At 41.8% G+C, this 14,380-nt stretch overlaps 1 protein-coding gene across 1 annotated transcript; it reads left to right on the top strand.

Annotated features, from left to right (window-relative positions):
- Nucleotides 1-3,855: 3,855 nt before the first annotated feature.
- Nucleotides 3,856-4,788, top strand: LOC112117367 (olfactory receptor 1009-like). The gene has a single exon (XM_024215321.2). The coding sequence runs from the start codon at nt 3,856-3,858 to the stop codon at nt 4,786-4,788; it is 933 nt and encodes a 310-aa protein (XP_024071089.2).
- The last annotated feature ends 9,592 nt before the right edge of the window (nt 4,789-14,380 follow it).

The raw sequence follows: 14,380 nt of genomic DNA, 5'->3' as shown, positions 1-14,380 counted from the left end.
TCCATTCCCATTTCCACTTAAAATCAATGTAAAAATAGCCACTCACTTCCAAGAGGGCAGGAGACATTCTCTTATGTATGAGCAGCCTGATATTCAGACTTGTGGGACACTGAGCCAGAAGTGCCATTAGGTCAGACTTTCAAAGGAACTTAAGTGATTTAGGCACAAAAGTCCCATCTACATTCAGTCGGACCCCTCTTTTTAAAATCATATCAGCGTGCATACAGAGTGTTTTCTGGCACATTCCTTTATTGTGATTATTATTAAAGTCCCTCAATATTATTTAAGGTGTATTTTAAAAAAAAAAATAGTTTTCACAACATACAAAATCTTTAAGCTTAAGAAGGAGAAAGCTGCTGACTAAAATGTATCCTCATGAGTCATAAATAAATCCTGGCTGAACGGACTCTGTAGGTTTGGGTAGTCGAGAGATTTGTTAAACCCTCTGCAGAAATCCTACATTGTAGGTGCTCAAATTTATTCATTCTCCTTTGACTTTCCTTCACATTCTCATAGTGCCTTAGAGTGCTGTCTTCTGGAAGTCACTGACCATGATATCTTGCAGTCTGAATATGTCCATACCTCTAGGGATCTCGCCAAGTGCTCCAATAACTGCTGGAATTGTCTTTGTTCTAGTTTTCCATAACTGTTCCCCTTTGAGGCAGAGTCCTTCATACTTCTCCATCGTCTTTTTTATGTTTCTGTCTGCTGGCATGACAACATCAATGTACACAGGCTTGTTTTGCCTTCTTCTTTTCTAAAACTTGTCTGGACTGTTTGACTGACCATTTGGTCTGTGACAATGGCCAGATCCCATTAAATCTTACCCTCTTCTTTTTCTAGAGTGCTTTCAGTTTGGTGTTTGTAACAGTGCAATGTTCATACAAATCCATACTTAACACAGCTTCTAAAGTGCAGACACTTGGCAACCTCACTGTGTCTGTTCATATATTCTCTCCTAGACAGACTCTAACAGTTACTCAATATTGTTCCACCATCTCTTCCTTTTTAGAATCCATTCTACACTTCAGGGAGAAGTTCTGTCAGTCATTTTTACTTCTTATATAATTAAGCCTTAAGGACTTCCTCAGTCCACTCATAATGAAGCTCTCTGACTCTCTTTTGAGTGATCCGTCTACAAGCCATGAGTTTGTTAATATTTTATCACTAATAGGTTTGATCTCGCTCCACCACTGTCCATCCACTGATTCTTGTAAATCGAGTCTTTTGGGGGACTCCTTTCTTTCACACTTTCTTGGCTAGGATGCAGTTCAGTCATTGCTTGTTAACATGACCAGATGATCTTTATTGTGGTTGACTCCTCATATATTTTGATATTATATTCTTCATTATCAATTGCTTCCTCCATAGATAGCAGAATTTTTCTCTCATCACACCATGGGATGTACATCTTTTCCATGCCTTCCTTGCTAATCAATATTCTGACATCCAAACAAGACAACTGCTGGTGATGCATAATTTTTTTTCTTCTCCTCTTGATTCCACTTGATCGCTCCAGCAATGTGCTGTACTACTGGCATCACCTATACATAAATGGCTTAGATCAAATTCTTAAGACTTGAGTTTTGTCCTTAGAGTAGTTCTTACACATCCATAAAATTCTTTCCTCCCTCTTTCTCTCAGTTTCTGATGTTGCATCTCTGACAGTTCCCTGATTCCAAGATATTTTTAGGGGCAATGCTGAGATTTCATAGACAATTCCTTCACTAAAGTGCATGCCATCAGATTGTACCAGTTTGGCCATCTTTACAGATGCTGATACACAGTTAGCCAAGCCAACCCATAGCTTTATATCTCCACCAAACTTTTCCACACATCATCCATCTCTGTAGAGCCTTTTTGTGACTGTTCATGGAATTTCACAAAAAGAACAGGAGTACTTGTGGCACCTTAGAGACTAACACATTTATTTCAGCATAAGCTTTCATGGGCTACAGCTCACTTCTTCAGATGCATAGAGTGAAACACACACACAGAAGATATTTATACATACAGAGAACATGAAAAGGTGGAAGGGTGAGGGTTAGGGTTAGGGTTAGATTGCCCAGGTCTAACAAATGGTTAACTGGTCGTTGCTCTTTGCTGATCACCACAATTTATCATATCTCAACAAGTATCCATGCCAGTGGCTACCACAAACAGCACTGGTGATAAGGAATCCCTTTGAAAGATTTCTTTTAATTTGCACCTCATCAATGAATCCCTTACCTGTAGAGTCGAGTGCTCCAGTTCAACATAGATTGCTGCAGAAAGGAAATGATCTTTGGATGAGCCATGGGCATTTTCAATGTCTCAGTGAGCCATGATTGTGCGACACTGTTGTATGCTTTAGAATAGTCTATCCACACAATCACTAACTTTTTCTTTCTTTGATTTTTCTGTTTATTCCTTTGTGGTGTAATTTGTAAATTTTTCCTCTCGTTTTTAATCTGGTTCACTGTCTGATTATGTTGCGCAGTCTCAGACCAGATTTCCTTCCAGTAGCGCTGAAACTATTCCACATCATTTATTGGCTCTCTATTTTTGCCTATTCTGTTTTTAACATCCATCAGATCAAAGAATCTCCTAGGGTGTCTGATGAAGTGCCTGTTTTCTTGATACTAATAACTTTGTGCTGAATATCTTTCAAGCCTATAACTCTGATGGATAAGCTTTCATTTACATTGTTCCTTCACAACTCTCTCATCCAGCTGATATCTCCAAGGCCACTTGCTTCTCTTGTCTCTTCAGATGATTTTTCTGATTCATCCAGTAGGCTGGTATCTCAATGTAAAAGCTTATTCTTCTGCTTTAACCTTCATTGCCCTGGAGGTTATTGAGTAGATGGAGTTTTCCAATGACGCACGTCCTCAGATGGCTTGATGTTAAACCGATGAGATGCTACTATTACTGTAGCATAAATTATATAATTCTACTGGCTAAACCTTGTTGGTTTTACTCCACAGTTTTCTTGAGCATTTCATTAAGTGCTTGCATTATATCATCCAGTCTTTGCTTGTCTACAAATTTCATACTTGATAGCACTGGTCAATCCTCAATGTCTTGCACTCTGCATGATCTCGATCAACAAATTATTCATATTTCCCATACTTTCGTCAGGTGCTGTTTCACTCATATTTGTCCTCAATTTTTTTTCCATTCCTAGCTTCTGTTTATCCTGTGTCACTACTCCCACCAAAATGTTTTCATGCAGTTCTACATGACTAATCTCCCTTTTCAGGCTTTAAATCCCCATTTGCATAAATTCCCTTCTTTAGTATAAAGCTCTCAGTTGTGCAGTGAGTCTATACTCGGCCATTCTCTCCTTCCAGTGTTGGAGCATTTGTTTGCTCCAGCCTCTCTCTTCTGGTTTTGCCAAAAGATAACCTCAGATCACTTCTGGGTTTATAAGATGAGTCCTTTTTACTCTTTTGTGGCAAATGATCTCTGGTGTTTGTTTGTACAGTTGCATGATATATGATGTTGCCCATCTCCACACAAACACACGCTGCTAGGGGAGGAGGCTGTCATCCAGATAAGATCTTCTGAGGCCCCCTTTATGGCATTCATAATATTTATAATTTACATGGTAGTCTCCATATTGGTTTGAGTTGACAGGCTATACCCTGCTGGGTGGCACACCAGTACTTCTGGGCCACGGTAGCGGGTAGGTGCCAAAGTCCAACTAGCCAATTGTTTCTATTTACAACACACATTTCACAGGATGTAGTCAGCCTTGCTTTATATTCATCCTACTAATCAGATGATCTCCACAGGCTATTTCAATGTATTTATATTAGTTAATTTCATTATTTTTTTCCAGTCTGACATGTAGGATTTCCTGAGTCAGAATTAATGGGAAATCGAACCAACGTGACCGAGTTTATTCTCCTGGGACTTTCCAGTGACCCACAGATTCAGATTTTCTTCTTCCTGGTGTTTTTAGTTGTCTACCTAGCTACACTTTTGGCGAACATGGTGATCATGCTGGTGGTAAGGGCTGATTCTCACCTTCACACCCCCATGTACTTCTTCCTCTTCCATTTGTCCTTTGTCGATATCTGCTATTCCTCAGCCATTGTCCCTAAGATGTTGGTGAATTTCCTAGCAGAGCACAAAACCATTTCTGTCAATGGCTGCCTTGCCCAGATGTTCTTCATATTCCTGCCAGCTGGTGCTGAAATTTTTATTCTCTCAGCAATGGCGTATGACCGCTATGCTGCCATCTGTAACCCATTGCGTTACATGGAGACCATGAGCAAAGGAATCTGTGTTCTGCTGGTGAGTGGTGCATGGGCAATAGGCATCATAGATGCCCTACTTAACACAGTTTTAGCCCTCAGGTTGCATTTCTGTGGCTTCAATCAAATCCACCATTTCAGCTGTGAGCTCCCTCCTCTATTACAACTGTCCTGCACTGACACCTTCACCAATCAAGTGGTGCTGTTTACTTCTGTTGTCATACTTGGATCAAGCTCCTTCCTCTTCACCCTCATCTCCTACATTCACATCATCTGCACTATCCTGAGGATACGCACTGCGGAGGGCAGGCATAAAACCTTCTCCACCTGCAGCTCCCACCTCATGGTGGTTGGTTTGTTGTACCTGACAGCTTTTTTCCAGTACACAAAACCCAGCTCGGTCTCCTCTGTGGCTCTGGAGGAAATGGTCTCCATCCAGTACAGCATCTTGACTCCCATGTTAAACCCCATCATCTACAGCCTAAAAAACAAGGAGGTGAAAACAGCTGTAGGGAAAATGTTGGGGAAATTCAAGTTTCTCAAGTAGTGTCAATCTCATTTTAAAAAAATCAAAGAGCATAGAACTGTGGGTAACTTGCGTTTTGGAGATTCTCAGCTCAGGTATCTCACTGACATTTTGGGCCAAAGCCTCAGCTGGTTTAAATCCATTGAACTCAACAGGCCAGATCTCCACTGGGGAAAAAAGACACTGGAGGAAATGGGACTGGATGCTGGGTCTCCATCTAGGGTAAGTGCTAGAAGCACCAGGATCTAGTGCCAGTTAAGAAAGACACCACCTTCTCCTCTCAGTTTCACAGGGAGAATTTCTTCTTTCACATTCTTCAAAAAAACTGACTAGAGCTGGTTGAAAGTGGGAATATTTTCAAGAAAAAATCATGTCCCTCTTCCTCATCAAAATTCAAAACATTTGTAACCCACTCATTGAATAGAAAATAGTACAGTTTAGCTACTTCCACCTCCTGCTTTCACAGGGTGGTGGCCTGCCTACTAAGCATCATTCTGTCAGATTGTAATTTCTTTAGCATAGGAATGATGATTACTGCTATGTTAGTTCTGATCAAAATTTTTCCATGATTGGAAAAAGAATCAGAAAGTGTTGTTACATCAAGATAGAAATTTTCTGTGGGAAAATCTGAATTTTGAAGAAAAAATATTTCATTTTATTTGGGGGGGGGGATTTCAATTCAATTTGACATCTCAAATACATAATAATAATAATGCAGAATTTGGTCCAGTATTTGGAAACTATGGTACATGGGCCTGATTCTCATCTACAGTAAGGCAACTTTGGACCATCTTGGCAGTGTGAACAGGCCTTAAAGTGAAATTAACTTTAATTTACAAGGTCTTGAAGACCTATTTACACTGCTGGAATGATGCAAAGGAACTTTATTTTAAATGAGGATCAGGGTCTCATTGTTTATGTGTCTACACTAGTCTGATATGAGATATTTCTCCATTTTGCCCAGATACTTGCTTGTGATCATTAGTACTCAAAAATTTTGATGTATCTCCACATGCATTGTCATGATTTTGCTTACATTCCAGAAACTTTTGATTAGACTCTGAAAACTTGGAGAAGACTTGGATGTGACTGGGAATCTGTAACGATACTTGGTCACACCTGTCAACACCTTGATGTAAATCTGATATGTTTTCATAAACTTTTACATTTGATATCTCTCTAACTCCATTGCAATAATTGTGACAAGGATCTATGGGCCAGATCCTCAAAGGTATTTAGGTGCTAAAATGAGGCTGAGACTTTGAAAGAAGTTTAAGGGAATTAGGCAGAAAACTCCCATTCAATTTTGATAGGATTTGTGGGCCTAACTTTCTTAGGCTCCTTTAAAAATCACAACCTAAACAACAGTAAAATATAAATATGTGGCCAGTGTTGGTAAAACTCACATTTTCAATACTGTGTACATAGGCTTGGAAGCATTAGATATTTGTCAGTAAATGCTGGCAAAATGTCGATCTCACCGTACACACACAAACTGATAAACAAATAGTCTAATTGAGAATCACACAAATTTACTGATAGGCAAAGTAAGACAAATGCTGCTTGACAACTTATTAGAGTCCAAATCCAGTGATTTACACTTTTGTATTAGGCTTGTTACAAATGGACTTGTGAATGATCAGTAAAGACAGTAGGATTTGTTGATTAAAGGATCTTTAATGTGCACATTTTGACATGTGATGTTGACAATGTGTGTTTTAATGGTTTATATAAAGCTTATTGAATCTCAGTGTCTCCTGCCACTAAGTAATTGTCGGACCCTCCACACCCATAATTTTCTGCAACTGTGTGAATCTGGAGTAACTCCCCTGAAGTCAGTGGCATTATAGCTGTGTAAAGCCAGCATAAGAGTGTGGATGATCAGTCTCTCAGATTCTGGGTTTTTTGTTTGTTTGTTTGTTTGTTTTGGTCAGTTCCATTGATATTTAGGGAGATTTTTCCCTCTGAAATAACAGCAGAGAAAGGAGAAAATAAAATAGTTTCCATGATGCCAGCATGAGTCTGGTGGTGGGGAGGTGGTAGGTCTGTATCTGTAGTCACACAAGCCGAAAACTGGAGTAACACAGAGGTGAATCAGAGATGCAGAGCCATTGATTTCAATGGGAGTTAGGAACCTAGGTGCCACTGAGTGTCTGGACCATTGTTCTTAAACAGTTATTTCATGTAAGTTACGGCAAGTTAAAAACAATGGAGCTGCACTCTATTTACTCAAGCAGAACAAGTGAAATCTCTTAGCAGAGTTCAGAATTTGTGTCTAAATCCATTGATTAAAGAGGGCTAACTCTTTAACTCTATTTAACTCTATTTATAATAGGATAATTGAGATCAGATTCCATCTTGATTCTTTTGACTTCAGAGAGGAGACTGTGGATTTGCATTGAGGTAACTAAAATCAGAATCCATACCTAATCCCATTGGCTTCATTGGGATAACTGAGTTCAGAAACTGGCCACAAACCCTGATTAGAATGAGTTATACTGGATCCCCATGAAAACATGGTAGCTTTGATTTACATGAATAGATAAGGTTACCTATGTATTTTTAATATCCCCTCAGTAGCCCTATATTTTGAGCTTTTCTACTTAGTATACTTTTAAGTTAAACAGGTACCATTCACTCAAATGGCAGCCATTTAGAGCAAATGGTCATTTGCTCTAAATGTCTCCCAATTTCCCCATGAGAAATCATCTTTGACTTTGATCCAATGAAAGCAGGATCAAAAAGACCCTCTTGATGCCATCAACCATTATGTTTTAGGTGTTCAATAGACACCTGCCCCATACAGGCATTATACCCTGTAAAGCGCCAGATTTGTTTCAGGACAGAACCTCATGGAGGCACAAAATGTATTCAATGGCCTCTGTGCTGTCCACACGATATGAGAACTCACCAACTATTTGAAAGTACATTAAGATAAGGAAGACAAGGACACTTTAGTACATGGAAAGAGAGTTCACATGGGAGTTAGTGCAGAGACACTAATGTACTGTAAACTTACCCCTAGCTTGCTGCCCACTAACTTCTTCTGTACACAAGTTCTTATTATAGGTAGGGCATTCCACAAAGAACAGCATAACCCTCCTTATCTTTTTAAAGCAATTGGCAAGACTTCTGGGAGGCAATAGAGCTGGTCAAAACTCTGAATTTCCATTTTGTGGGATATGTTGATGTTTTAAAATTTGTTTTCCTTCCTAACCAGAGCAGAAACAAGTATTTTCTAAATGTCATTTGAAGTGGAAATTGCTAAACAAAGTTATTTCAAACTGTTTGTTTTGGGGGAAAAATCAAAACTCCACTTCAAAATGAATTTTTTGTTTTGCAATTTACTTTATTATTCCTTATATTAGTTTAACATTATGTCATGACATGTCAGTAGTATACACAATATGGCATGCCTTATTATGTCGTCTTCATACTATGACAATAAAAAAGTCAAAATATTATTTTCTTTTCTCATTTCTTTTTTCTCTTCCCTTTTTCCTTTTCACAAACAAACAAATTTTGGAGGGCAGCTGCTACTTAGGACAGATTTGAACAGAAAATATGATAATGTGTGAAAATGGCAAACTGCCTCATGAAAACAGAAACAATATCCCTTTTGATCTAAAAAGAAGATATTTCAAGCTGTACTGAGCAGTAGCTGTCATTAGTTTTTTTAAGTAAAATAATAGAAAAACACAATACAATAATAGATTATTTCAATTTACGTTGTGAAATATTGTGAAAAATAACAGAAATAATATAAACATGAAAAAGAAAATGAAAGAAAGCTATCTACTCTGAAGCTTGGATTTCCAAAGGAGCGTAAGAGATCAGGTACCCAAATCCCATCAGAGGTGCTGACTAACTACCTTGGCATCCTTTGAAAGCTGCAGACTAAATTCTTCCCTCTGACCTATTCCCCAGTACACTGATCATGAGCAGCTATGGTTCGGTGTCTAGGGCACTGAACCATGAGCCAGGAGAGTTTGGGTCACTCCATGACCTCACACAATAGCAGATGTTAAGGTAGCCATCTTACAGCAAAAAAACTTCGGGACCAGACTCCAAAGAGAAACTGCTGAGCTCCAGTTCATTTGCAAATTTGACACCATCAGATCAGGATTAAAGAAAGACTGTGAATGGCTATCCAACTACAGAAGCAGTTTCTCCTCCCTTGGTGTTCACACCTCTACTGCTAGCAGAGCACCTCACCCTCCCTGATTGAACTAACCTCGTTATCTCCATACTGATTTATACCTGCCTCTGGAGATTTCCATTACTTGCATCTGAAGAAGTGAGGTTCTTACCCATGAAAGCTTATGCTCCCAATACTTCTGTTAGTCTTAAAGGTGCCACAGGACCCTCTGTTGCTTTTTACAGATTCAGACTGACACGGCTACCCCTCTGATACTTGACTCCATGACCTCAGTTACACTGACGTAATTTCAGAGAAACTCCACTGCATTTAACAGCTGGCCACTACAGTGAACGAGAGCTGAAGATTTTTAGTCTTTTCGGTCCTGTCACAGCACTGCCAGGTATTTCCTGTGGGTTAGGATTCTGTGCCTCACCTTCCCCATCTGGTGATATTGACACTTAATCTATTTGAGAATCCCAATTGAGCAGTGGTAGGCATTCTTATTTCAAAAAACTAGAGCTGTCCGTGCCTATGGGCTTGATCCCCCTCCTTCTTGCTTTCTCTGGTCTAAATCAGGAATAGCTCCCCTTACCTCAATGGGCCAGATCCCCAGCCAGATGCAAATTGGCCACACCTCCAAATGGGGCCAGATCCCCAGCTGGTGTGAATCTGCATAGTTCCAGTGCAGACAGTGGGGCCATCTCCACTAAGGTCAAAGGGATCAAATGCCCAACTGGTGTAAACCAACAGAGCTATGTCAGTCTATAGCAGCTGAATACCTGGCACAATCAGCAGTTCCTGACTAAGAACTATTCAGTGGGCTGACCCTGCCAGCTTTTACTGAGGAAAGTACTTCTTACCCCAGTGATCTCATTGTTACCAATGAAACCACTAATGTCAGCAGACCTATTCACACGAGTACGGATTTTCAGGGTTAGGCCCATATGAGGGTGTGCATGACTCAGTCCCTAACTAGTGTGGTTAACAGAAGGACAAACGCCTGACCTGATGATTCATTCACGCCAGTTTTTTGCACTGATCTCTCCCAAATGACTTCAATGCAGCCACCTGTGATTTGCCTGAGTGAAAGTGGTGGGAGAACCTGGCCTGATGTATCTAAGCTGGGGAGAGAGGTAGATATGCTGGAGGGTAGGGATAGGGTCCAGAGTGACCTAGACAAACTGGAGGATTGGGCCAAAAGAAATCTGATGAGGTTCAAGAAGGACAAGTGTAGAGTCCTGCACTTAGGATGGAAGAATCCCATGCACTGCTACAGGCTGGGGACCGACTGGCTAAGCAGCAGTTCTGCAGAAAAGGAGCTGGGGATTACAGTGGATGAGAAGCTGGATATGTGCCCTGGTTGCCAAGAAGGCCAACGGCATATTGGGCTGTATTAGTAGGAGCATTGCCAGCAGATCGAGGGAAGTGATTATTCCCCTATGTTCTGCACTGGTGAGGCCACACCTGGAGTATTGCATCCAGTCCTCCAGAGAAGGGATGTGGACAAATTGGAGAGAGTCCAGCAGAGGGCAACGAAAATGATCAAGGGGTTGGGGTACATGACTTACGAGGAGAGGCTGAGAGAACTGGGGTTTTTTAGTCTGCAGAAGAGAAGAGTGAGGTGGGATTTGATAGCAGCCTTCAACTACCTCAAGAGGGGGGTTCCAAAGAATCATAGATATCATATGTAACCCCCAAGGAGATTATCTAGATTCCTGGGGCCCTGTCTTCTGGCAGCTCAGGGAGAGGCACTCTGTCCCTGGTAGGGAGGGGAGACAAGGCAAACTCAGAGTCTGCCCGGCAACCAATAGGGAGTGAGATGCCCCTCCCAGGGAGTTCAGGAAATGGGAGAAGCCATTTTTGAGTCAGTCTGGAGCCAGCCAGGGCAAGGGCAGGACTGGCTATGTGGGGAGCAGTGAGTCCCAGGCCTGCATGCAGGGTTCCCCCTGAAAACTGGCCTCTAGGGACCTGAAAGTAAGATCCCTCAGCTGGGCTTTTCTCTCTCCACTGATGATTCCCAGTTTGTAGAGTTTTGCTGGGAAACTCCCCCAGCCAGGCTGAGTTAGGCCTCCAGCTCCCTACAGAAGACCAGTCACCACATGGTCAGCTCTGCTCTGGCTGCTAGTCCAGGGCTGCTGCCTGCTCTGTGTATGTCTGGATGCTGGGATAGGAGACTACAGTTTGGATTTTAGTACAGTTGTGTAACCTGCACCTTGAGCCCTGCACCCCTTTGTGATGAGGGGAAATCCTGGGACCGAAGCAGCCTGATTCCTGCCTGAAGAGGATCCCTGCCAGCAGAGATCAGCCCCTCTGCAGTGACTGAGGAGTCCAGAGTCATCTCTGAACCTGAGGATCATTCAAGGAGTTTGTGAGTGCACCATCTTTTAGTTAGTCAGTCAGGGAATTTGTTTTGGAGACCCCCTACTCCCTGAACTGTGTCCTCAAGCCAGGGAGTGAGGGTTTGGGGATTTTATAACCTGCTGCATATTAAACCTGTGGAGGGATTTACCACCTTCTCCCACTTGTGAGTCCTTTGGGCTGTACTGAACCCAGTCAGCCACACTGCTAAACCACTTCAGAGAAGAATTTTGTGGTCATTGGTCATCAAGGGCCCCAACAAAGTATGCGTACCAATGAGACACTATTCTTACGTTTGCTACCTCAAGTAACGTGACTGGGGAAAGTCACAGGTATTAGCAGCTTGGGCACTGGTGACCGTAAACATAGTGTTTTACCCTGTTATGCATATTCGTCTAGTGTTTAATACAATTATTGTGTTGAATATACTGTGTGTTTGTGTTATTTCTTGGAAATCTCCAACTATCAGGCAAGTAAGTGGGTATTATCCTGTGGTTAGAGTTTTCCTCCCAAGCTGCCCTGGTGACCCTGCCAGGAAGGAGTGAGGGGGGATGGAGGCACCGCGAAATAAATTCATAGGAAAAAATAAAGAAGATACACCCTGCTGAATGGGTGGCAGGATCCAGAAGAACCCAGACCTGTCCATGAAAACCTGTAAGCAGATTGGCATTAAAGAAGGTAACCGGGTGGAGAGGGGGCGCTACTCATAGAATATCAGGGTTGGAAGGGACCTCAGGAGGTTATCTAGTCAAACCCCCTGCTCAAAGCAGGACCAGAGGATGGGAGCTAGGCTGTTCTCAGTGGTGGCAGATGACAGAACAAGAAGCAATGGTCTTAAGTTTCAGTGGGGGAGGTCTAGGTTAGATATTAGGAAACACTATTTCACTAGGCAGGTGGTGAAGCACTGGAATGGTTACCTAGGGAAGTGGTGGAATCTCCATCCTTAGAGGTTTATAAGGCCCAGCTTGACAAAGCCCTGGTTGGGATGATTTAGTTGGTGTTGGTCCTGCTTTGAGCAGGGATTGGACTAATGACCTCCTGAGGTCTCTTCCAACCCTAATATTCTATGATTCTATGATCTAGTGATGCCTACAATTCCAGTTCTGATCATTTCTCACAGCCAGACAGAGCCTAAGGGAGTTAGACATCCACCTGGGATTCACAAAGGAGCTTAAGCGAATTTGGTGCCCAACTCCCACTGAAATTCAATGGGAGTTGGGCACCTCACTCCCGTAGACTCTGCTGGAAATCATACCCGCTGGTAGCCTGGAAAATTACAACTTGTGTGTTTTGGATGTGCTGGATCAGGCTGGCCAGATAAAACACACATGCTTTGCTTGAACCTTATATTCATCCACAGGACATATATATAGTGCGGGCACCATCCTAGCTATATTCTAGGAATTATTTTGGAGAAGTTCTCTGGCCTTTGTTATACAGGGGGACAGACTAGATTAGCACAATGGTCCTTCCTGTCATCAGAATCTATGAATCTAAGCATTGCATTCTTCCCCATCTCTTTATCCTAGTCAGTGTCCCCCAGCCCTAACGTAGAGGGACGATCTGCCTTTCTTTAAAGCCCCACAAATCACCATGATATAAAGGAACCTCCGTGGTAAGTTGTAACATCTACCAGTTCAGCAAAGTGACATTCACCCATGTGCAGAGTCAACGCATGGCCAATTAAGCCCTTGAAATAGGATTGTGATGACCCCCTGGGGTACGTCTGCGGAGACAATACACAGATACAGCCTATGAAACAGTTGCACCAAGGCAATAGGTATAGCTCTAGAAACACAGTGGGTACAAGAGTCCCACAACTTTGGGATGACGTGGTAAGAGGAAGCAGAGTTTACAGGACTTTAGCGGCATGTGGACCTTGTGTTTTACAGACATTGGTTTTCTGTTTTCAGAAATAAACTTACTTACAATTTAGCTCCTCCTTTGTCTCAATGCTTATTATTTACCACCATCATTTACAGTGTATTTATTCCTTTTTCCCATTCCCTTACCTGTGTCCCTTACCTAAGGATGGCTGGCCATGTTGCCTTCTTGTGGTAATTATATATATTTGGCTAAGAGCTTCAAAACACTGTAGGGGAGATGAAGTTTGCAGATGATATTAAACTGTTCAAGATAGTTAAGACCAAAGCAGACTGTGAAGAACTTCAAAAAGATCTCACAAAATTAAGTGATTGGGCAACAAAATGGCAAATGAAATTTAATGTGGATAAATGTAAAGTAATGCACATTGGAAAAAATAACCCCAACTATACATACAATATGATGGGGGCTAATTTAGCTACAACGAGTCAGGAAATAGATCTTGGAGTCATCGTGGATAGTTCTCTGAAGATGTCTACTCAGTGTGCAGAGGCGGTCAAAAAAGCAAACAGGATGTTAGGAATCATTAAAAAGGGGATAGAAAATAAGACTGAGAATATATTATTGCCCTTATATAAATCAATGGTACGCCCACATCTTGAATACTGCTTACAGATGTGGTCTCCTCATCTCAAAAAAGATATACTGGCACTAGAAAAGGTTCAGAAAAGGGCAACTAAAATGATTAGGGATTTGGAACGGGTCCCATATGAGGAGAGATTAAAGAGGCTAGGACTCTTCAGCTTGGAAAAGAGGAGACTAAGGGGGGACATGATAGAGGTATATAAAATCATGAGTGAGGTAGAGAAAGTGGATAAGGAAAAGTTATTTACTTATTCCCATAATACAAGAACTAGGGGTCACCAAATGAAATTAATAGGCAGCAGGTTTAAAACAAATAAAAGGAAGTTCTTCTTCACGCAGCGCACAGTCAACTTGTGGAACTCCTTACCTGAGGAGGTGTCAAGGCTGTATCCCCACTTTGAACTTTAGGGTACAAATGTAGGGGCCTGCATGAAAACTTCTAAGCTTAACTACCAGCTTAGCTCTGGTCCCGCTGCCACCATTCTCACTGGATTCCCTCCCTGGGAAGCCTTGAGAAACCTTTCACCAATTCCCTGGTGAATACAGATCCAAACTCCTTGGATCTTAAACAAGGAGAAATTGACCCTTCCCCCCTCCTTCCTTTCACCAACTCCTGGTGAATACAGATCCAAACCCCCTTGGATC

This window comes from Terrapene carolina, unplaced genomic scaffold, assembly GCF_002925995.2.
Source record: "Terrapene carolina triunguis isolate 2854851 unplaced genomic scaffold, T_m_triunguis-2.0 Scaffold233, whole genome shotgun sequence".
Classification (NCBI taxonomy): domain Eukaryota; kingdom Metazoa; phylum Chordata; order Testudines; family Emydidae; genus Terrapene; species Terrapene triunguis.
This window is presented reverse-complemented; position numbering and strand designations above follow the sequence as displayed.